The sequence below is a fragment of the Oncorhynchus keta genome, chromosome 4 (assembly GCF_023373465.1).
Source record: "Oncorhynchus keta strain PuntledgeMale-10-30-2019 chromosome 4, Oket_V2, whole genome shotgun sequence".
In the NCBI taxonomy this organism is placed as follows: domain Eukaryota; kingdom Metazoa; phylum Chordata; class Actinopteri; order Salmoniformes; family Salmonidae; genus Oncorhynchus; species Oncorhynchus keta.
In genome coordinates, this window is record NC_068424.1 from 12243067 (window position 1) to 12259944 (window position 16878).

At 47.6% G+C, this 16878-nt stretch overlaps 1 protein-coding gene and 1 long non-coding RNA gene across 34 annotated transcripts; one reads left to right on the plus strand and one right to left on the minus strand.

The window, feature by feature from the left end:
• Positions 1–7: 7 nt before the first annotated feature.
• LOC118376920 (homogentisate 1,2-dioxygenase-like) lies at positions 8–16677 on the minus strand. Its single transcript, XM_035763731.2, has 14 exons — positions 16391–16677; positions 13792–13863; positions 13546–13634; positions 13285–13390; positions 13147–13206; positions 12934–13025; positions 12804–12838; positions 12645–12724; positions 11678–11777; positions 11464–11588; positions 1075–1179; positions 841–967; positions 468–649; positions 8–390 (listed from the first exon to the last, which is right to left on the minus strand). Exons 1-14 carry the CDS (start codon positions 16403–16405, stop codon positions 247–249), a joined length of 1332 nt encoding a protein of 443 aa, XP_035619624.1. The 5' UTR covers positions 16406–16677; the 3' UTR covers positions 8–246.
• Positions 2045–10303, plus strand: LOC127917216 (uncharacterized). Of its 33 annotated transcripts, none has more exons than XR_008097055.1 (7): positions 2121–2243; positions 4001–4192; positions 4223–4398; positions 4751–4884; positions 5590–6117; positions 7357–7454; positions 9239–10303. It is a non-coding gene; the product is annotated as an uncharacterized LOC127917216 (long non-coding RNA). The 33 variants fall into 33 exon arrangements; XR_008097059.1 differs by having other exon boundaries at positions 4001–4140; positions 4215–4398; XR_008097105.1 differs by lacking the exon at positions 9239–10303 and adding exons at positions 8549–8838; positions 8883–9049 and having other exon boundaries at positions 4001–4398; positions 5590–6097; positions 7433–7476.
• Positions 16678–16878: the final 201 nt, after the last annotated feature.

Sequence of the window (16878 nt, forward strand, 5' to 3'; positions counted from 1 at the left end):
ATGATAATACATCTTCCAGGGAATCTTTATTCATTCACTTTTGTCCAATAACGTTTTATCAATGAACTGGTCAGTCAAACAAGCATACACCAATTACCCAAACACTATTAGGCTGTGAGTGATAGAATGAATTGAGCCACGGTATAGTGGTATGAAGCTAAAGAGGACCAGGATGTTGACTTTATGGGCCTTTGCTCCATGCCTTAAGTGATCTAGGGGAAGCAATGACTGTTCTGCTTCTCTACTCTACTGTTTGCTTGGTCTCCAGTTGGGGTCGAAGTGTTTGCGTAGCGGCTCCCAGCACTGGTAGTAACTCTTGTCCAGCCTCTGACACGTCTCCAGACCCCACTTAGTAACCGCCATGCTGAACGACGACTCAAACATGAAGGCCTGAGAGAGAGAGAGGGGATGTTACTTGATGGCTCACTGATATTTACAGTTTTATAATTTCATCACGTGTGTGTTACCATGGTCCCATCGGCCACCCTCTCTGGTTTGAGGAGAGCGGTGCTGCTCTTCTCGAAGCAGTCTCTGTCAGGGCCATGAGGGGTCATCGTGCTGTGGAGAGTGCCCCCTCCTGGCTGGAAGCCCTCCTCCTTGGCCTCATAGTGGCCCTTGATCAGCCCCATGAACTCACTCATACAGTTCCCTGGAACACAGACAGGGGGAGCTCTAACACAGACACACACTACTACAAAATGCATTACAGAGAGACCAGGGACAGGTTGGGGTAGTCCCTAGATGGCTATACCAGAAAAGGACAAAGTTCTCGGTAACATCAGAACTGAAGACGAGCGAGTGCTTGAGTTATTTGTTCTTAAAGTGTGTGTGTGGTCGTACTGTGGTAGTACGGGGGTCTGAAGGTGTGGTCGGCCACTCCCCAGCGCGGGGGGAAGATGACAAAGTCAGCCATGGCAACTCCTGGACGAGAGGACTTGGCCGTCAACACTGTGAAGATGGAAGGATCCTGGTGCACAGATGGAGGAGAGGAAGGGTTAGGGGTGTGTGTCTATGCATGCTTATGTGTGTGTGTGTGTGTGTGTGTGTGTGTGTGTGTGTGTGTGAGGTTCTCACCGCGTGATCGAAGGCCACACAGTTGATGACCATGAAGTTGTCCAGGTTGTATTTGTATGGAGTGTAGTTTCCATGCCACGCTACCACATTGAAGGGAGAGGAACTCTGCAATCACACAAGAAGGAATAGAATAATCAAATGTACAGTAGGGGTGAGGCAGGCGTCAGCATCCCTACCGCACCTTGGACCTGGAGTTATAGCCATACCTCAAGTCAATTTTCATTTCTGGACAGAGGGACCTTGATATTCAGAATTGAAAAACAGAAGTAGACCAGCATAAGGGAAAAAAATAAGCTGAGGATAAGGGCTGATTTGGAACGGTGGGCCTCCTCTCCTTCTCTACTATTCTTTTCATTCTCCCCATTCGCTGTGATCTTCAGCTCCAGGTATTTATGCAGTAATTGGTTTCGCAATCAAACTTTCCCAAACTTTCAGGGCCCTCGGCTCGGAGAGAGATGGGGTGGAGAGAGAGACACGAAGACGGTGTAGAGATATTTCTTCATCTTGATTGTTAAAACCACAGCAATTTTATATAGCAGTTCTGATAATGTCACTGTGAAAGAGACATTCAATGGTAGTTCTAAAATCAATATTATTCATTACAGCTCAAGCCGTCTTTAGGACTGACCCATGTACCCTCAAACGTGCGCAAGCACACACGCACTCTCCCACAGACATACACCGTAAATGCACTGCTAACACACTCGTATGCAGTACAAACACACACAGTCACCATGCACCCAGGGGGTCGGAGTACCCCAAGGCAGGTCATCTCTTGGGCATTACAGTTCCTGTGATAACTCTGCAAGACTCGATTAAAAACGGAGTGAGAGAAAAAAAAAACACAACACAAACATATTGGCCCAGTCAAGCAAATAATACGTTAATTTGGGCAATTTGATCTCTCTGCAGGGGGACCAAACAGCAGGACGAGACAGGGACGGAACCTGCCCCCCACTTCCACACACACGTTAGGTGGGGGAGAGAGAAAGTGCAAGCCCCAACACCCAGTCCGAACCCAGAGATGACTAAGAGAAAGAGAGGTGGATAGAGAGAGGTAGAGAGGTGGATGGAGAGAGGGAGAGAGGTAGAGAGGTGGATGGAGAGAGGTAGAGAGGTAGAGAGGTGGATGGAGAGAGGTAGAGAGGTGGATGGAGAGAGGTAGAGAGGTGGATGGAGAGAGGTAGAGAGGTGGATGGAGAGAGGTATAGAGGTGGATGGAGAGAGGTATAGAGGTGGATGGAGAGAGGTATAGAGGTGGATGGAGAGAGGTATAGAGGTGGATGGAGAGAGGTATAGAGGTGGATGTATAGAGGTGGATGGAGGTATAGAGGTGGATGGAGAGGTATAGAGGTGGATAGGAGAAGTAGGTGGATGGAGAGAGGTGGATGGAGAGAGGTATAGAGGTGGATGGAGAGAGGTATAGAGGTGGATGGAGAGAGGTATAGAGGTGGATGGAGGTATAGAGGTGGATGGAGAGAGGTATAGAGGTGGATGGAGAGAGGTATAGAGGTGGATGGAGAGAGGTATAGAGGTGGATGGAGTAGAGGTATAGAGGTGGATAGAGAGAGGTATAGAGGTGGATAGAGAGAGGAGGTGGAGAGGTAGATGGAGAGAGGTAGAGAGGTAGATGGAGAGAGGTAGAGAGGTGGATGGAGAGAGGTGGATGGAGAGAGGTATAGAGGTGGATGGAGAGAGGAGAGAGGTATAGAGTAGATGGAGAGGTATAGAGAGAGAGAGAGGTAGAGAGGTAGATGGAGAGAGGTAGAGAGGTGGATGGAGGTATAGAGGTGGATAGAGAGGTATAGAGGTGGATAGAGAGAGGGAGGTAGATGGAGAGAGGTAGAGAGGTAGATGGAGAGAGGTGGAGAGAGTGGGATAGAGAGGTAGATGGAGAGAGGTAGAGAGGTAGATGGATAGAGGTATAGAGGTAGATGGAGAGAGGTAGAGAGGTAGATGGAGAGAGGTAGAGAGGTAGATGGAGAGAGGTAGAGAGGTAGATGGAGAGAGGTAGAGAGGTAGATGGAGAGAGGTAGAGGGTGGATAGAGAGTGGATAGATGGATGGAGAGAGGTAGATGGAGAGGTAGAGGTGGAGAGAGGTAGAGAGGTGGATAGATGGAGAGAGTAGAGAGGATGGAGAGAGGTAGATGGAGAGAGGTATAGAGGTAGATGGAGAGGAGAGAGGTAGATGGAGAGAGGTAGAGAGGTAGATGGAGAGAGGTAGAGAGGTGGATGGAGAGAGGTATAGAGGTGGATGGAGAGAGGTGGAGAGAGGTAGATGGAGAGAGGTATAGAGGTGGATGAGAGAGGTAGAGGTAGAGAGGTAGATGGAGAGAGGTAGAGAGGTGGATAGAGAGAGGTAGAGAGGTAGATGGAGAGAGGTAGAGAGGTGGATAGAGAGAGGTAGAGAGGTAGATGGAGAGAGGTAGAGAGGTAGATGGGAGAGAGGTATAGAGGTGGATGGAGAGAGGTAGAGAGGAGATGGAGAGAGGTATAGAGGTGGATGGAGAGGTAGAGAGGTAGATGGAGAGAGGTAGAGAGGTAGAGAGGTATAGAGGTGGATAGAGAGGTATAGAGGTAGATGGAGAGAGGTAGAGAGGTAGATGGAGAGAGGTAGAGAGGTAGATGGAGAGAGGTAGAGAGGTAGATGGAGAGAGGTAGAGAGGTAGAGAGGTGGATAGAGAGAGGTAGAGAGGTAGATGGAGAGAGGTAGAGAGGTAGAGAGGTAGATGGAGAGAGGTAGAGAGGTAGAGAGGTGGATAGAGAGAGGTAGAGAGGTATATGGAGAGAGGTAGAGAGGTAGAGAGGTATAGAGGTGGATAGAGAGAGGTAGAGAGGTAGATGGAGAGAGGTAGAGAGGTAGATGGAGAGAGGTAGAGAGGTAGATGGAGAGAGGTATAGAGGTGGATAGAGAGAGGTATAGAGGTGGATGGAGAGAGGTAGAGAGGTGGATGGAGAGAGGTAGAGAGGTGGATGGAGAGAGGTAGAGAGGTATAGAGGTGGATAGAGAGAGGTAGAGAGGTAGATGGAGAGAGGTAGAGAGGTGGATGGAGAGAGGTAGAGAGGTATAGAGGTGGATAGAGAGAGGTAGAGAGGTGGATGGAGAGAGGTAGAGAGGTATAGAGGTGGATAGAGAGAGGTATAGAGGTGGATAGAGAGAGGTATAGAGGTGGATAGAGAGAGGTAGAGAGGTAGATGGAGAGAGGTAGAGAGGTGGATGGAGAGAGGTAGAGAGGTATAGAGGTGGATAGAGAGAGGTAGAGAGGTAGATGGAGAGAGGTAGAGAGGTGGATAGAGAGAGGTATAGAGGTGGATAGAGAGAGGTATAGAGGTGGATGGAGAGAGGTATAGAGGTGGATGGAGAGAGGTAGAGAGGTGGATGGAGAGAGGTAGAGGTATAGAGGTGGATGGAGAGAGGTATAGAGGTGGATAGAGAGAGGTATAGAGGTGGATGGAGAGAGGTAGAGAGGTGGATGGAGAGAGGTATAGAGGTGGATAGAGAGAGGTAGAGAGGTAGATGGAGAGAGGTATAGAGGTGGATAGAGAGAGGTATAGAGGTGGATGGAGAGAGGTAGAGAGGTGGATAGAGAGAGGTATAGAGGTGGATGGAGAGAGGTATAGAGGTGGATGGAGAGAGGTATAGAGGTGGATGGAGAGAGGTAGAGAGGTATAGAGGTATAGAGGTGGATGGAGAGAGGTAGAGAGGTGGATGGAGAGAGGTAGAGAGGTATAGAGGTATAGAGGTGGATAGAGAGAGGTATAGAGGTGGATAGAGAGAGGTAGATGGAGAGAGGTAGAGAGGTATAGAGGTGGATGGAGAGAGGTATAGAGGTGGATAGAGAGAGGTATAGAGGTGGATGGAGAGAGGTAGAGAGGTGGATGGAGAGAGGTAGAGAGGTGGATGGAGAGAGGTAGAGAGGTATAGAGGTGGATAGAGAGAGGTAGAGAGGTAGATGGAGAGAGGTAGAGAGGTGGATGGAGAGAGGTAGAGAGGTGGATAGAGGTGGATAGAGAGAGGTAGAGAGGTAGAGAGGTATAGAGGTGGATAGAGAGAGGTAGATGGAGAGAGGTAGAGAGGTAGAGAGGTATAGAGGTGGATAGAGAGAGGTAGAGAGGTATAGAGGTAGATGGAGAGAGGTAGAGAGGTAGAGAGGTGGATAGAGAGAGGTAGAGAGGTAGATGGAGAGAGGTAGAGAGGTGGATAGAGAGAGGTAGAGAGGTAGAGAGGTAGATGGAGAGAGGTAGAGAGGTAGAGAGGTAGATGGAGAGAGGTATAGAGGTAGAGAGGTGGATAGAGAGAGGTAGAGAGGTAGATGGAGAGAGGTAGAGAGGTGGATGGAGAGAGGTATAGAGGTGGATAGAGAGAGGTATAGAGGTGGATGGAGAGAGGTATAGAGGTGGATAGAGAGAGGTATAGAGGTGGATAGAGAGAGGTATAGAGGTGGATGGAGAGAGGTAGGAGGTATAGAGGTGGATGGAGAGAGGTAGAGAGGTAGATGGAGAGAGGTAGAGAGGTGGATGGAGAGAGGTATAGAGGTGGATAGAGAGAGGTATAGAGGTGGATAGAGAGAGGTATAGAGGTGGATGGAGAGAGGTATAGAGGTGGATGGAGAGAGGTAGAGAGGTGGATGGAGAGAGGTAGAGAGGTATAGAGGTGGATAGAGAGAGGTAGAGAGGTGGATGGAGAGAGGTAGAGAGGTATAGAGGTGGATAGAGAGAGGTATAGAGGTGGATAGAGAGAGGTAGAGAGGTAGATGGAGAGAGGTAGAGAGGTGGATGGAGAGAGGTAGAGAGGTATAGAGGTGGATAGAGAGAGGTAGAGAGGTAGATGGAGAGAGGTAGAGAGGTGGATAGAGAGAGGTATAGAGGTGGATAGAGAGAGGTATAGAGGTGGATGGAGAGAGGTATAGAGGTGGATGGAGAGAGGTAGAGAGGTGGATGGAGAGAGGTAGAGAGGTATAGAGGTGGATGGAGAGAGGTATAGAGGTGGATAGAGAGAGGTATAGAGGTGGATGGAGAGAGGTAGAGAGGTGGATGGAGAGGTATAGAGGTGGATAGAGAGGTAGAGAGGTAGATGGAGAGAGGTATAGAGGTGGATAGAGAGAGGTATAGAGGTGGATGGAGAGGTAGAGAGGTGGATAGAGAGAGGTATAGAGGTGGATGGAGTAGAGGTATAGAGGTGGATGGAGAGAGGTATAGAGGTGGATAGAGAGAGGTAGAGAGGTGGATGGAGAGAGGTAGAGAGGTGGATAGAGAGAGGTATAGAGGTGGATAGAGAGAGGTAGAGAGTGGTAGAGGTGGATAGAGAGAGGTATAGAGGTGGATAGAGAGAGGTATAGAGGTGGATGGAGAGAGGTAGAGAGGTGGATAGAGAGAGGTATAGAGGTGGATGGAGAGAGGTATAGAGGTGGATGGAGAGAGGTATAGAGGTGGATGGAGAGAGGTAGAGAGGTATAGAGGTATAGAGGTGGATGGAGAGAGGTAGAGAGGTGGATGGAGAGAGGTAGAGAGGTATAGAGGTATAGAGGTGGATAGAGAGAGGTATAGAGGTGGATAGAGAGAGGTAGATGGAGAGAGGTAGAGAGGTATAGAGGTGGATGGAGAGAGGTATAGAGGTGGATAGAGAGAGGTATAGAGGTGGATGGAGAGAGGTAGAGAGGTGGATGGAGAGAGGTAGAGAGGTGGATGGAGAGAGGTAGAGAGGTATAGAGGTGGATAGAGAGAGGTAGAGAGGTAGATGGAGAGAGGTAGAGAGGTGGATGGAGAGAGGTAGAGAGGTATAGAGGTGGATAGAGAGAGGTAGAGAGGTAGAGAGGTATAGAGGTGGATAGAGAGAGGTAGATGGAGAGAGGTAGAGAGGTAGAGAGGTATAGAGGTGGATAGAGAGAGGTAGAGAGGTATAGAGGTAGATGGAGAGAGGTAGAGAGGTAGAGAGGTGGATAGAGAGAGGTAGAGAGGTAGATGGAGAGAGGTAGAGAGGTGGATAGAGAGAGGTAGAGAGGTAGAGAGGTAGATGGAGAGAGGTAGAGAGGTAGAGAGGTAGATGGAGAGAGGTATAGAGGTAGAGAGGTAGATGGAGAGAGGTAGAGAGGTGGATGGAGAGAGGTAGAGAGGTGGATAGAGAGAGGTAGAGAGGTATATGGAGAGAGGTAGAGAGGTAGAGAGGTATAGAGGTGGATAGAGAGAGGTAGAGAGGTAGATGGAGAGAGGTAGAGAGGTAGATGGAGAGAGGTAGAGAGGTGGATGGAGAGAGGTAGAGAGGTATAGAGGTGGATAGAGAGAGGTAGAGAGGTGGATGGAGAGAGGTAGAGAGGTATAGAGGTGGATAGAGAGAGGTAGAGAGGTAGATGGAGAGAGGTAGAGAGGTGGATGGAGAGAGGTAGAGAGGTGGATAGAGAGAGGTAGAGAGGTGGATAGAGAGAGGTAGAGAGGTAGAGAGGTATAGAGGTGGATAGAGAGAGGTAGAGAGGTAGATGGAGAGAGGTAGAGAGGTAGAGAGGTAGATGGAGAGAGGTAGAGAGGTAGATGGAGAGAGGTGGATAGAGAGAGGTAGAGAGGTGGATAGAGAGAGGTAGAGAGGTGGATAGAGAGAGGTAGAGAGGTATAGAGGTGGATAGAGAGAGGTAGAGAGGTGGATAGAGAGAGGTAGAGAGGTATATGGAGAGAGGTAGAGAGGTAGAGAGGTATAGAGGTGGATAGAGAGAGGTAGAGAGGTAGATGGAGAGAGGTAGAGAGGTAGATGGAGAGAGGTAGAGAGGTAGATGGAGAGAGGTAGAGAGGTAGAGAGGTAGAGAGGTAGAGAGGTAGAGAGGTAGATAGAGAGAGGTAGAGAGGTGGATAGAGAGAGGTAGAGAGGTGGATAGAGAGAGGTAGAGAGGTGGATAGAGAGAGGTAGAGAGGTATAGAGGTGGATAGAGAGAGGTAGAGAGGTGGATAGAGAGAGGTAGAGAGGTAGAGAGGTAGATGGAGAGAGGTAGAGAGGTAGATGGAGAGAGGTAGAGAGGTAGAGGTAGATGGAGAGAGGTAGAGAGGTAGAGAGGTAGATGGAGAGAGGTAGAGAGGTAGAGAGGTAGATAGAGAGAGGTAGAGAGGTGGATAGAGAGAGGTAGAGAGGTGGATAGAGAGAGGTAGAGAGGTATAGAGGTATAGAGGTGGATAGAGAGAGGTAGAGAGGTAGATGGAGAGAGGTAGAGAGGTAGATGGAGAGAGGTAGAGAGGTAGATGGAGAGAGGTAGAGAGGTAGATGGAGAGAGGTAGAGAGGTAGATGGAGAGAGGTAGAGAGGTAGATGGAGAGAGGTAGAGAGGTAGATGGAGAGAGGTAGAGAGGTAGATGGAGAGAGGTAGAGAGGTAGATGGAGAGAGGTAGAGAGGTAGATGGAGAGAGGTAGAGAGGTAGATGGAGAGAGGTAGAGAGGTAGATGGAGAGAGGTAGAGAGGTAGATGGAGAGAGGTAGAGAGGTAGATGGAGAGAGGTAGAGAGGTAGAGAGGTGGATAGAGAGAGGTAGAGAGGTAGATGGAGAGAGGTAGAGAGGTGGATAGAGAGAGGTAGAGAGGTAGAGAGGTAGAGAGGTAGAGAGGTAGAGAGGTAGATGGAGAGAGGTATAGAGGTAGATGGAGAGAGGTAGAGAGGTAGATGGAGAGAGGTAGAGAGGTAGATGGAGAGAGGTAGAGAGGTAGATGGAGAGAGGTAGAGAGGTAGATGGAGAGAGGTAGAGAGGTAGATGGAGAGAGGTATAGAGGTGGATGGAGAGAGGTAGAGAGGTAGAGAGGTAGATGGAGAGAGGTAGAGAGGTGGATAGAGAGAGGTAGAGAGGTAGATGGAGAGAGGTAGAGAGGTGGATAGAGAGAGGTAGAGAGGTAGATGGAGAGAGGTAGAGAGGTAGATGGAGAGAGGTATAGAGGTGGATGGAGAGAGGTAGAGAGGTAGATGGAGAGAGGTATAGAGGTGGATGGAGAGAGGTAGAGAGGTAGATGGAGAGAGGTAGAGAGGTAGAGAGGTATAGAGGTGGATAGAGAGAGGTATAGAGGTAGATGGAGAGAGGTAGAGAGGTAGATGGAGAGAGGTAGAGAGGTAGAGAGGTAGAGAGGTGGATAGAGAGAGGTAGAGAGGTAGATGGAGAGAGGTAGAGAGGTAGAGAGGTAGATGGAGAGAGGTAGAGAGGTAGAGAGGTGGATAGAGAGAGGTAGAGAGGTATATGGAGAGAGGTAGAGAGGTAGAGAGGTATAGAGGTGGATAGAGAGAGGTAGAGAGGTAGATGGAGAGAGGTAGAGAGGTAGATGGAGAGAGGTAGAGAGGTAGATGGAGAGAGGTAGAGAGGTAGATGGAGAGAGGTAGAGAGGTAGAGAGGTAGATGGAGAGAGGTAGAGAGGTAGATGGAGAGAGGTAGAGAGGTAGAGAGGTAGATGGAGAGAGGTAGAGAGGTAGATGGAGAGAGGTAGAGAGAGAGAGGTAGAGAGGTGGATGGAGAGAGGTAGAGAGGTAGATGGAGAGAGGTAGAGAGAGAGAGGTAGAGAGGTAGATGGAGAGAGGTAGAGAGGTAGATGGAGAGAGGTAGAGAGAGGTAGAGAGAGGTTAATGAAAGGAAGAGGGGACCGCTGTATATCCCATGCATCCACATGGCATTCGGAAAGTATTCAGATCTCATCACTTTTTACACATTTTGTTATTGTTACAGCCTTGTTCTAAAATTGATACAAATGTATGTTTTTCATCATCAATCTACACATAATACCCCATAATGACAAAGCAAAAACTGTTTTTAGAAATATTTGCAAATGTATTAAATATAAAATAAACACCTAATTTACATAAGAATTCAGACCCTTTTCCTAGAGACTCGAAATTGAACTCGGGTGCATCCCGTTTACACTGATCATCATTGAGATGTTTCTACAACTTGACTGGAGTCCACCTGTAAAACAGCCCGCTTGGAGTTTGCCAAAAGGCACCTAAAGGACTCGCAGATCATGAGAAACAAGATTCTCTGATCTGATGAAACCAAGATTGAACTCTTTGGCCTGAATACCAAGCATCCCGTCTGCAGGAAGCCTGCCACCATCCCTACGGTGAAGCATGGTGGTGGCAGCATCATGCTGTGGGGATGATTTTCAGCGGCAGGGACTGGGAGACTAGTCAGGATCGAGGGAAATATCAACAGAGCAAAGTACAGAGAAATCATTGATGAAAACCTACTCCAGAGCACTCTGGACCTCAGATTGGGGTGAAGGTTCACCTTCCAACAGGACAAATGACATTAAGCACACAGCCAAGACAACGTAGGAGTGGCTTCGGGACAAGTCTCTGAATGTCCTTGAGTGGCCCAGCCAGAGCCAGGACGAACATCTCTGGAGAGACCTGAAAGTAGCTTTGCAGCGACTCTCCCCATCCAACCTGACAGACCTTGAGAGAATCTGCAGAGAAGAATGGGAGAAAATACCCAAATAAAGGTGTGCAAAGCTTGTAGCATCATACCCAAGAAGACTTGAGGATGTGATCGCTGCCAAAGATGCTTCAATAAAGTAGGGTCTGAATATTTATGTAAATTAGATTTGTTTTTTTATTTATAATACATATGCAAAAACCTGTTTTTGCTTTGTCATTATGGGGTATTGTGTGTACATTGATAAAAATCATTTTTAAAATCCATTTTAGAATAAGGCTGTAAGTTAACAAAATGTGGAAAAAGTGAAAGGGTCTGAATACTTCCTCAATACACTGTATCCCCTCTTACACAGGTGTTTCCACAGTTACCTCCCTCCCTAACACACACAAACACACACACACGCAGACACACCCTCCGTCCTCCCCTTCCCAGTCTTTAAAATCCCCTCCTGTCAGACAAAATGAGTCGATCCAATTACCTGCTCGACAGGATGCTTTCAGAGCGGGGTGGGAAATCATTCCACTGTAAAATATGCTGAAATTAATTGTTAACTCGGGCAAGGTTTTTCTCCCCTTCTGAAAAGACAGGTAGGTATCTGGCGGGAACTCCAGGACGAGTTAAGGTAAGTGAGCCGAGACGGGAGCCTGCTGATCAGAACTGTCATAATTGGTTAAGGCTGGTAAGTGAGCCGAGACGGGAGCCTGCTGATCAGAACTGTCATAATTGGTTAAGGCTGGTAAGTGAGCCGAGACGGGAGCCTGCTGATCAGAACTGTCAGGCATTTTACATTAAATAAATCGGAGAGGGCAGTTCAATGTTAACGTGCAGCTATTCTCAGAGTTGGGACGGCTAGATAGCTAATCGCCAACATTAGTGGTGTCCCATGTATATTTTACAAGCTACTATCATGAATTATAGTGCTGTGTATTGTAATGTCTGTGACAGAACATGTATATATGAACCCAAAGACACACGTATACTCATGTCACGCACAGGTACACACCTGTTGGCTGGAGAACAGTTTGCCCTGATACTTGTTGATGACGGTGTAGCCTGTGGCCACCTCACGGTCCTCATACCACGCTACCGGAGTCAGGAAGTCCCTGGGATTGGCCAGTCCATTGGCCCCTAGGAAGATGATAGGTTCACAAATGTTATAGCGTTGAAAGGTGGGAGGGTCAAGGTGTCACGTTGAGGAGGAATGGTGTCACACGCACCTATGGGTCCCAGGTCGGGAAGCTCAAAGTGGGCTCCGTACACCTCCAACACATATCCTCTGGTCTCCCCGAACACATTCACACTGAAACGCATTCCTTGCTGCAGTACACAAGGGACATACAGATATATGCGAGGGGACAGGTGAAGGTTTGACAGTTACAGGTTGAAAGTTACAGGTTGCAGGTGAAGGTTGACAGTTGCAGGTTGAAAGTTACAGGTTGACAGTTACAGGTGAGGGTTGCAGGTGAGGGTTGGCAGTTACAGGTGAAGGTTGCAGGTGAAGGTTGACAGTTGTAGGTGAGGGTTGGCAGTTACAGGTGAGGGTTGGCAGTTACAGGTGAGGGTTGCAGGTGAAGGTTGACAGTTGTAGGTTGACAGTTGTAGGTGAGGGTTGGCAGTTACAGGTGAAGGTTGCAGGTGAAGGTTGACAGTTGTAGGTGAGGGTTGGCAGTTACAGGTGAGGGTTGGCAGTTACAGGTGAGGGTTGCAGGTGAAGGTTGACAGTTGTAGGTTGACAGTTGTAGGTGAGGGTTGGCAGTTACAGGTGAGGGTTGGCAGTTACAGGTGAGGGTTGCAGGTGAAGGTTGACAGTTGTAGGTTGACAGTTACAGGTGAGGGTTGGCAGTTACAGGTGAGGGTTGGCAGTTACAGGTGAGGGTTGAAAGTTACAGGTGAAGATTGAAAGTTACAGGTTGACAGTTCAGGTGAAGTTTGACAGTGGCAGGTTGAACGTTGCAAGTTGACAGTTACAGGTTGACAGTTACAGGTGATGGTTGACATTACAGGTTGACAGTTACAGGTTGACAGTTACAGGTTGACAGTTACAGGTGAAGGTTGGCAGTTACAGGTGACAGTGATTATCACAGGGTGAAGGTTGACAGTGGGCGGGATTCATGTGAAGCATGGTTTTGTTGTTGAGAGCTGTCAAGATCGACAGGCTTAAGTTCTCTGGTGCTGCAGTCTCACCTGGATGACACAGATCTCATTGGGTTCCACCATCAACTTCCCAAACTCTGTAGTGATCAGAATCTCCCCCTGCTGGGGCACTGAGAGAGAGAATGGGGGTACTTACTTATTGCTCATTAACTCAACATGTTTACTAAAAAAACAGCATATTTGACTGACCAATAAGGAAATCTCCATCTGAATTGTTGAAACACCTGAAAAGCAGAGACCACATAAAATTGTTGACATGAGGCTCAGAGTTGTAAAGCTCAATTATGGGAGAGATGATCACCACACACACACCACACACCTGTCAACCATGGAGGTGTTGCAGGTGAACATGTGGATGCCGATCCCATTGCGGGACTTGGTGTCTCCTGCTCCACATAGGGTGTGCAGACCCTATGATTGACAGATGGGAGAACCAATCAGACCCAGGACAGATTGCAAGCTATTCAGCAGAAACAGCTATTTGATACCAAGTAAAACCAGAGGACTGAGTGAAGGAGGGATTATGTTTTACCGTCACAAAGTCCACTTTCTTCTCGGAGGATTTGGGGATGGTGAACGGCATCCATCGGAGCTACGAAAAGGAAATATTTTTAAATGTTGAGTCTTAATTTCCCCTGTTTATCTTCTCTCGCTCTCTTTCTCTCTGTACCTGGTTAGGGTCAGGTTCCACTTCGTCCCAGTTCTCTGTTAGGTTCCCACAGTGCATTGCGGTGTAGGGCTTGTGGCGCACGGACGGCAGGATACGGTACAACCAGCTGTAGAATCGAGGAAAGAAAGTTAGCAAAGACCGTGTGTTCGTCTGTGTGCATGTCTATGAATAAGTGCATAAAATGTATTTGCTGTACACATCATCTGAGGACCATTGAAAGGAGGATACATTCCTGCCAATCGCTATTAAATGACTGGATACCTCCTCTTATTGGTTGGCCGTGGGCAGGTGAAGGCGGAGCCAGAGAGTTGTTCAGCATAGAGGCCATAGGGACACACCTGAGGGTTGTTCTGGAGAGACACAGCAGAGCTGGGTTCAACATCCCAGAGGGGGTAACGGAGGTGTGAGGGGTGTTAGCAGGGGCTACAGAACCTACAATGTAGGCTATACAGGTGTGTTTTAAGGGGTGGTGTTGTATAACAGGTGAGGTGTAGTGTGGAATGTTACCTGTCCCTCAGGTAAGGACCCTGGGCAGCGAGGGTCTTCAGAGGAGAACTCATTCCCAAACCCACTCAGGTACTGGAGGAGATTGAGAGAGAGACGCTACAGTTGACAGTGATACTTTACATCTGCCTTCAGTATTACATTATATTATGACATCATCATGTCTATGTTGTTGAGTCCTTATGCACTGTACAAAAATATAAATGCAACAATTTAAAAGATTTTACTGAGTTACAGTTCATATAAGGAAATCAGTCAATTGAAATAAAATAATTAGGCTCTAATCTATGGATCGCACATCTGGGAATACAGATATGCATCTGTTGTTCACAGATACCTTTAAAAAAAAAAGTAGGGGAGTGGCTCAGAAAACCAGTCAGTATCTGGTGTGACCATTTGCCTCATGTCCTTTGCATAGAGTTGATCAGGCTGTTGATTGTAGCCTGTTGAATGTTGTCCCACTCTTCAATGGCTGTGTGAAGTTCCTGGATATTGGCAGGAACTGGAGCACGCGGTCATACCGGTCGATCCAGAGCATCCCAAACATGCTCAATGGGTGACATGTCTGGTGAGTATGCAGGCCATGGAAGAACTGGGACATTTTCAGCTTCCAGGAATTGTGTACAGATCCTAGCGACATGGGGCCGTGCATTATCATGCTGAAACATGATGTGATGGCGGTGAATTAATGGCACGACAATGGGCCTCGTCACGGTATTTCATCATGGTATCTGTGCATTCAACTGGATCAAATGCAATTGTGTTTGTTTTCTGTAGCTAATGCCTGCCCATATTATAAACACACCACCACCATGAGGCAATCTGTTCACAAAATTGACATAAGCAAACCGCTCGCCCACACGAAGCCATACACGCCGTCGACCAGCTGCCTGGTACAGTTAAAACCAGGATTACTCCATGAAGAGCTCACTTCTCCAGCGTGCCAGTGGCCGTCGAAGGTGAACATTTTCCCACTGAAATGGGTTACGACGCTGAACTGCAGTCAGGTCAAGACCCTGGCGAGGACGACGAGCACGCAGATGAGCTTCCCTGAGATGGTTTCTGACAGTTTGGGCAGAAATTCTTCGGTTGTGCAAACCCACAGTCTCATCAGCTGTCTGGGTAGCTGGTCTCAGATGATCCCGCAAGTAAAAAAGATAGATGGATGGGAGGTCTTGGGCTGGCGTGGTTACACGTAGTCTGCGGATGTGAGGCCGGTTGGACGTACTGACAAATTCTCTAAAACGATGTTGGAGGTGGCTTATGGTCGAGAAATTAACATGACATTCTCTGGCAACTGCTCTGGTGGACATTCCTGCAGTCAGCATGCCAATTGCACGCTCCCTCAAAACTTGATACATCTGTGGCATTGTGTTGTGACAAAACTGCACATTATAAAGTGGCCTTTAATTGTCCCCAGCACAAAGTGCACCTGTGTAATGATCCTGCTGTTTAATCAGCATATTGATATGCCACACCTGTCAGGTGAATGGATTATCTTGGCGAATGAGAAATGCTCACTAACAGACCCAAACAAATTTGTGCACAGAATTTGAGAGAAATAAGCTTTTTGTACTTATGGAAATTATATAGGATCTTGTATTTCAGCACATGAAACATGGGACCAATATTTTACCTAACATGTAGCTTTTATGCTCAGATTAGTTGTGTCATCTGTTTGCATATGTAACGGGTGTGAAATGGTTAGCGAGTTAGCGGTGTTCACGCTAAATAGCGTTTCAATCGGTGACGTCACTTGCTCTGAGACCTTGAAGTAGTAGTTCCCCTTGCTCTCCAATGGCCGTGCCTTTTGTGGAGCAATGGGTAACGATGCTTCGTGGGTGACTGTTGTTGATGTGTGCAGATGGTCCCTGGTTCGCGCCCGGGTATGGGCGAGGGGACGGTGTACATTTTGGCACATACTTGGCACACTACGTGACTTTTCTGATGTAGCCATGCAACGCCACAGCAGCACGACCCCGTTTTCTCTCTTTCTCCTCTCACAGTAGCCTACGCTTGGAACTTGGCGCACGCACAAAAAAATTGTGCTGAGTCATCGCGGGTCTGCAAAAGCGCAAGCGTCTTTTTGCAGTTATGCGCGCGCTCACGTGATTACATTCCTTGCATTGTAGTTCACTTGGTGTGGAATAATGATGCTCAAATTCTCAATAAATGACAGTGGCTGAATGAAACATGAGTTGCACAATGGTGGCACAACCTCAGAACTCTGAGTTCCACAAGCCGCTCCGGAGCACCTGGGCAGCTGCTAAACGCCGCGCGCTGATTGGACATAAGGGGACGCCCCTTCAGCGCACAGCTTGAAGGTGGCAGTATGCTCCAGATTTATAAAACACAGTTTACTTATGCAAAACACAGTTTAGTCTTGCATTGCATATCATGAGATTTCGGACATTTGTTGATGCGATTGAAAGCTAAAAAAAACGATATATATGCTTATCGTTCCCATATGTCAGCATTTCTTATTTTAAATTAAGAACAATTTATGAGAAATAACAGCCCTCTGCAAAAAAAATAACCTGAACTTATGTTCATCATAAATGGAGGTAATATTTACGGAAGTTGTTCCTCCTTTAGTCCTTACCTTAAGCCCAGACATTGCGCTTCCTAATGAAACTGTCCTCCTGAAGAAAATACGTGTTTAAAGTCCAACACGCTGGTTAAAACGTAACTATTTCTCTCCAGTACCTCAGTCTACGATACCGAACCAATACGCCACACAACCCCCACGTCCCGAGATGGAGAGAGTGAAAACAACAGGAGAGGAGGGCTGGATTTATGCTTTTTCTCAATATGGCTTTAATTAAGACCAGAACGTTCCGTGACGCATGGGGAGTTCTCTCTGGTAGAAAGGGGTGGATATGCATAGAAAAACAAAGACAGGGGTGGCGAGGCTGAGCAAACAAGGACCAAAGTCACAGGGAAAGCAAATACAACCCCAAACCACCTTTTAGATCCAACATGGGTCCAATGGCCATGAGACGTGTAGTTTTACGTTCCATCCACATCCGGGGTATGGATGCACTGACTGCGCTGATGGTGATACATGTAGAAATATAATGAATATAATTA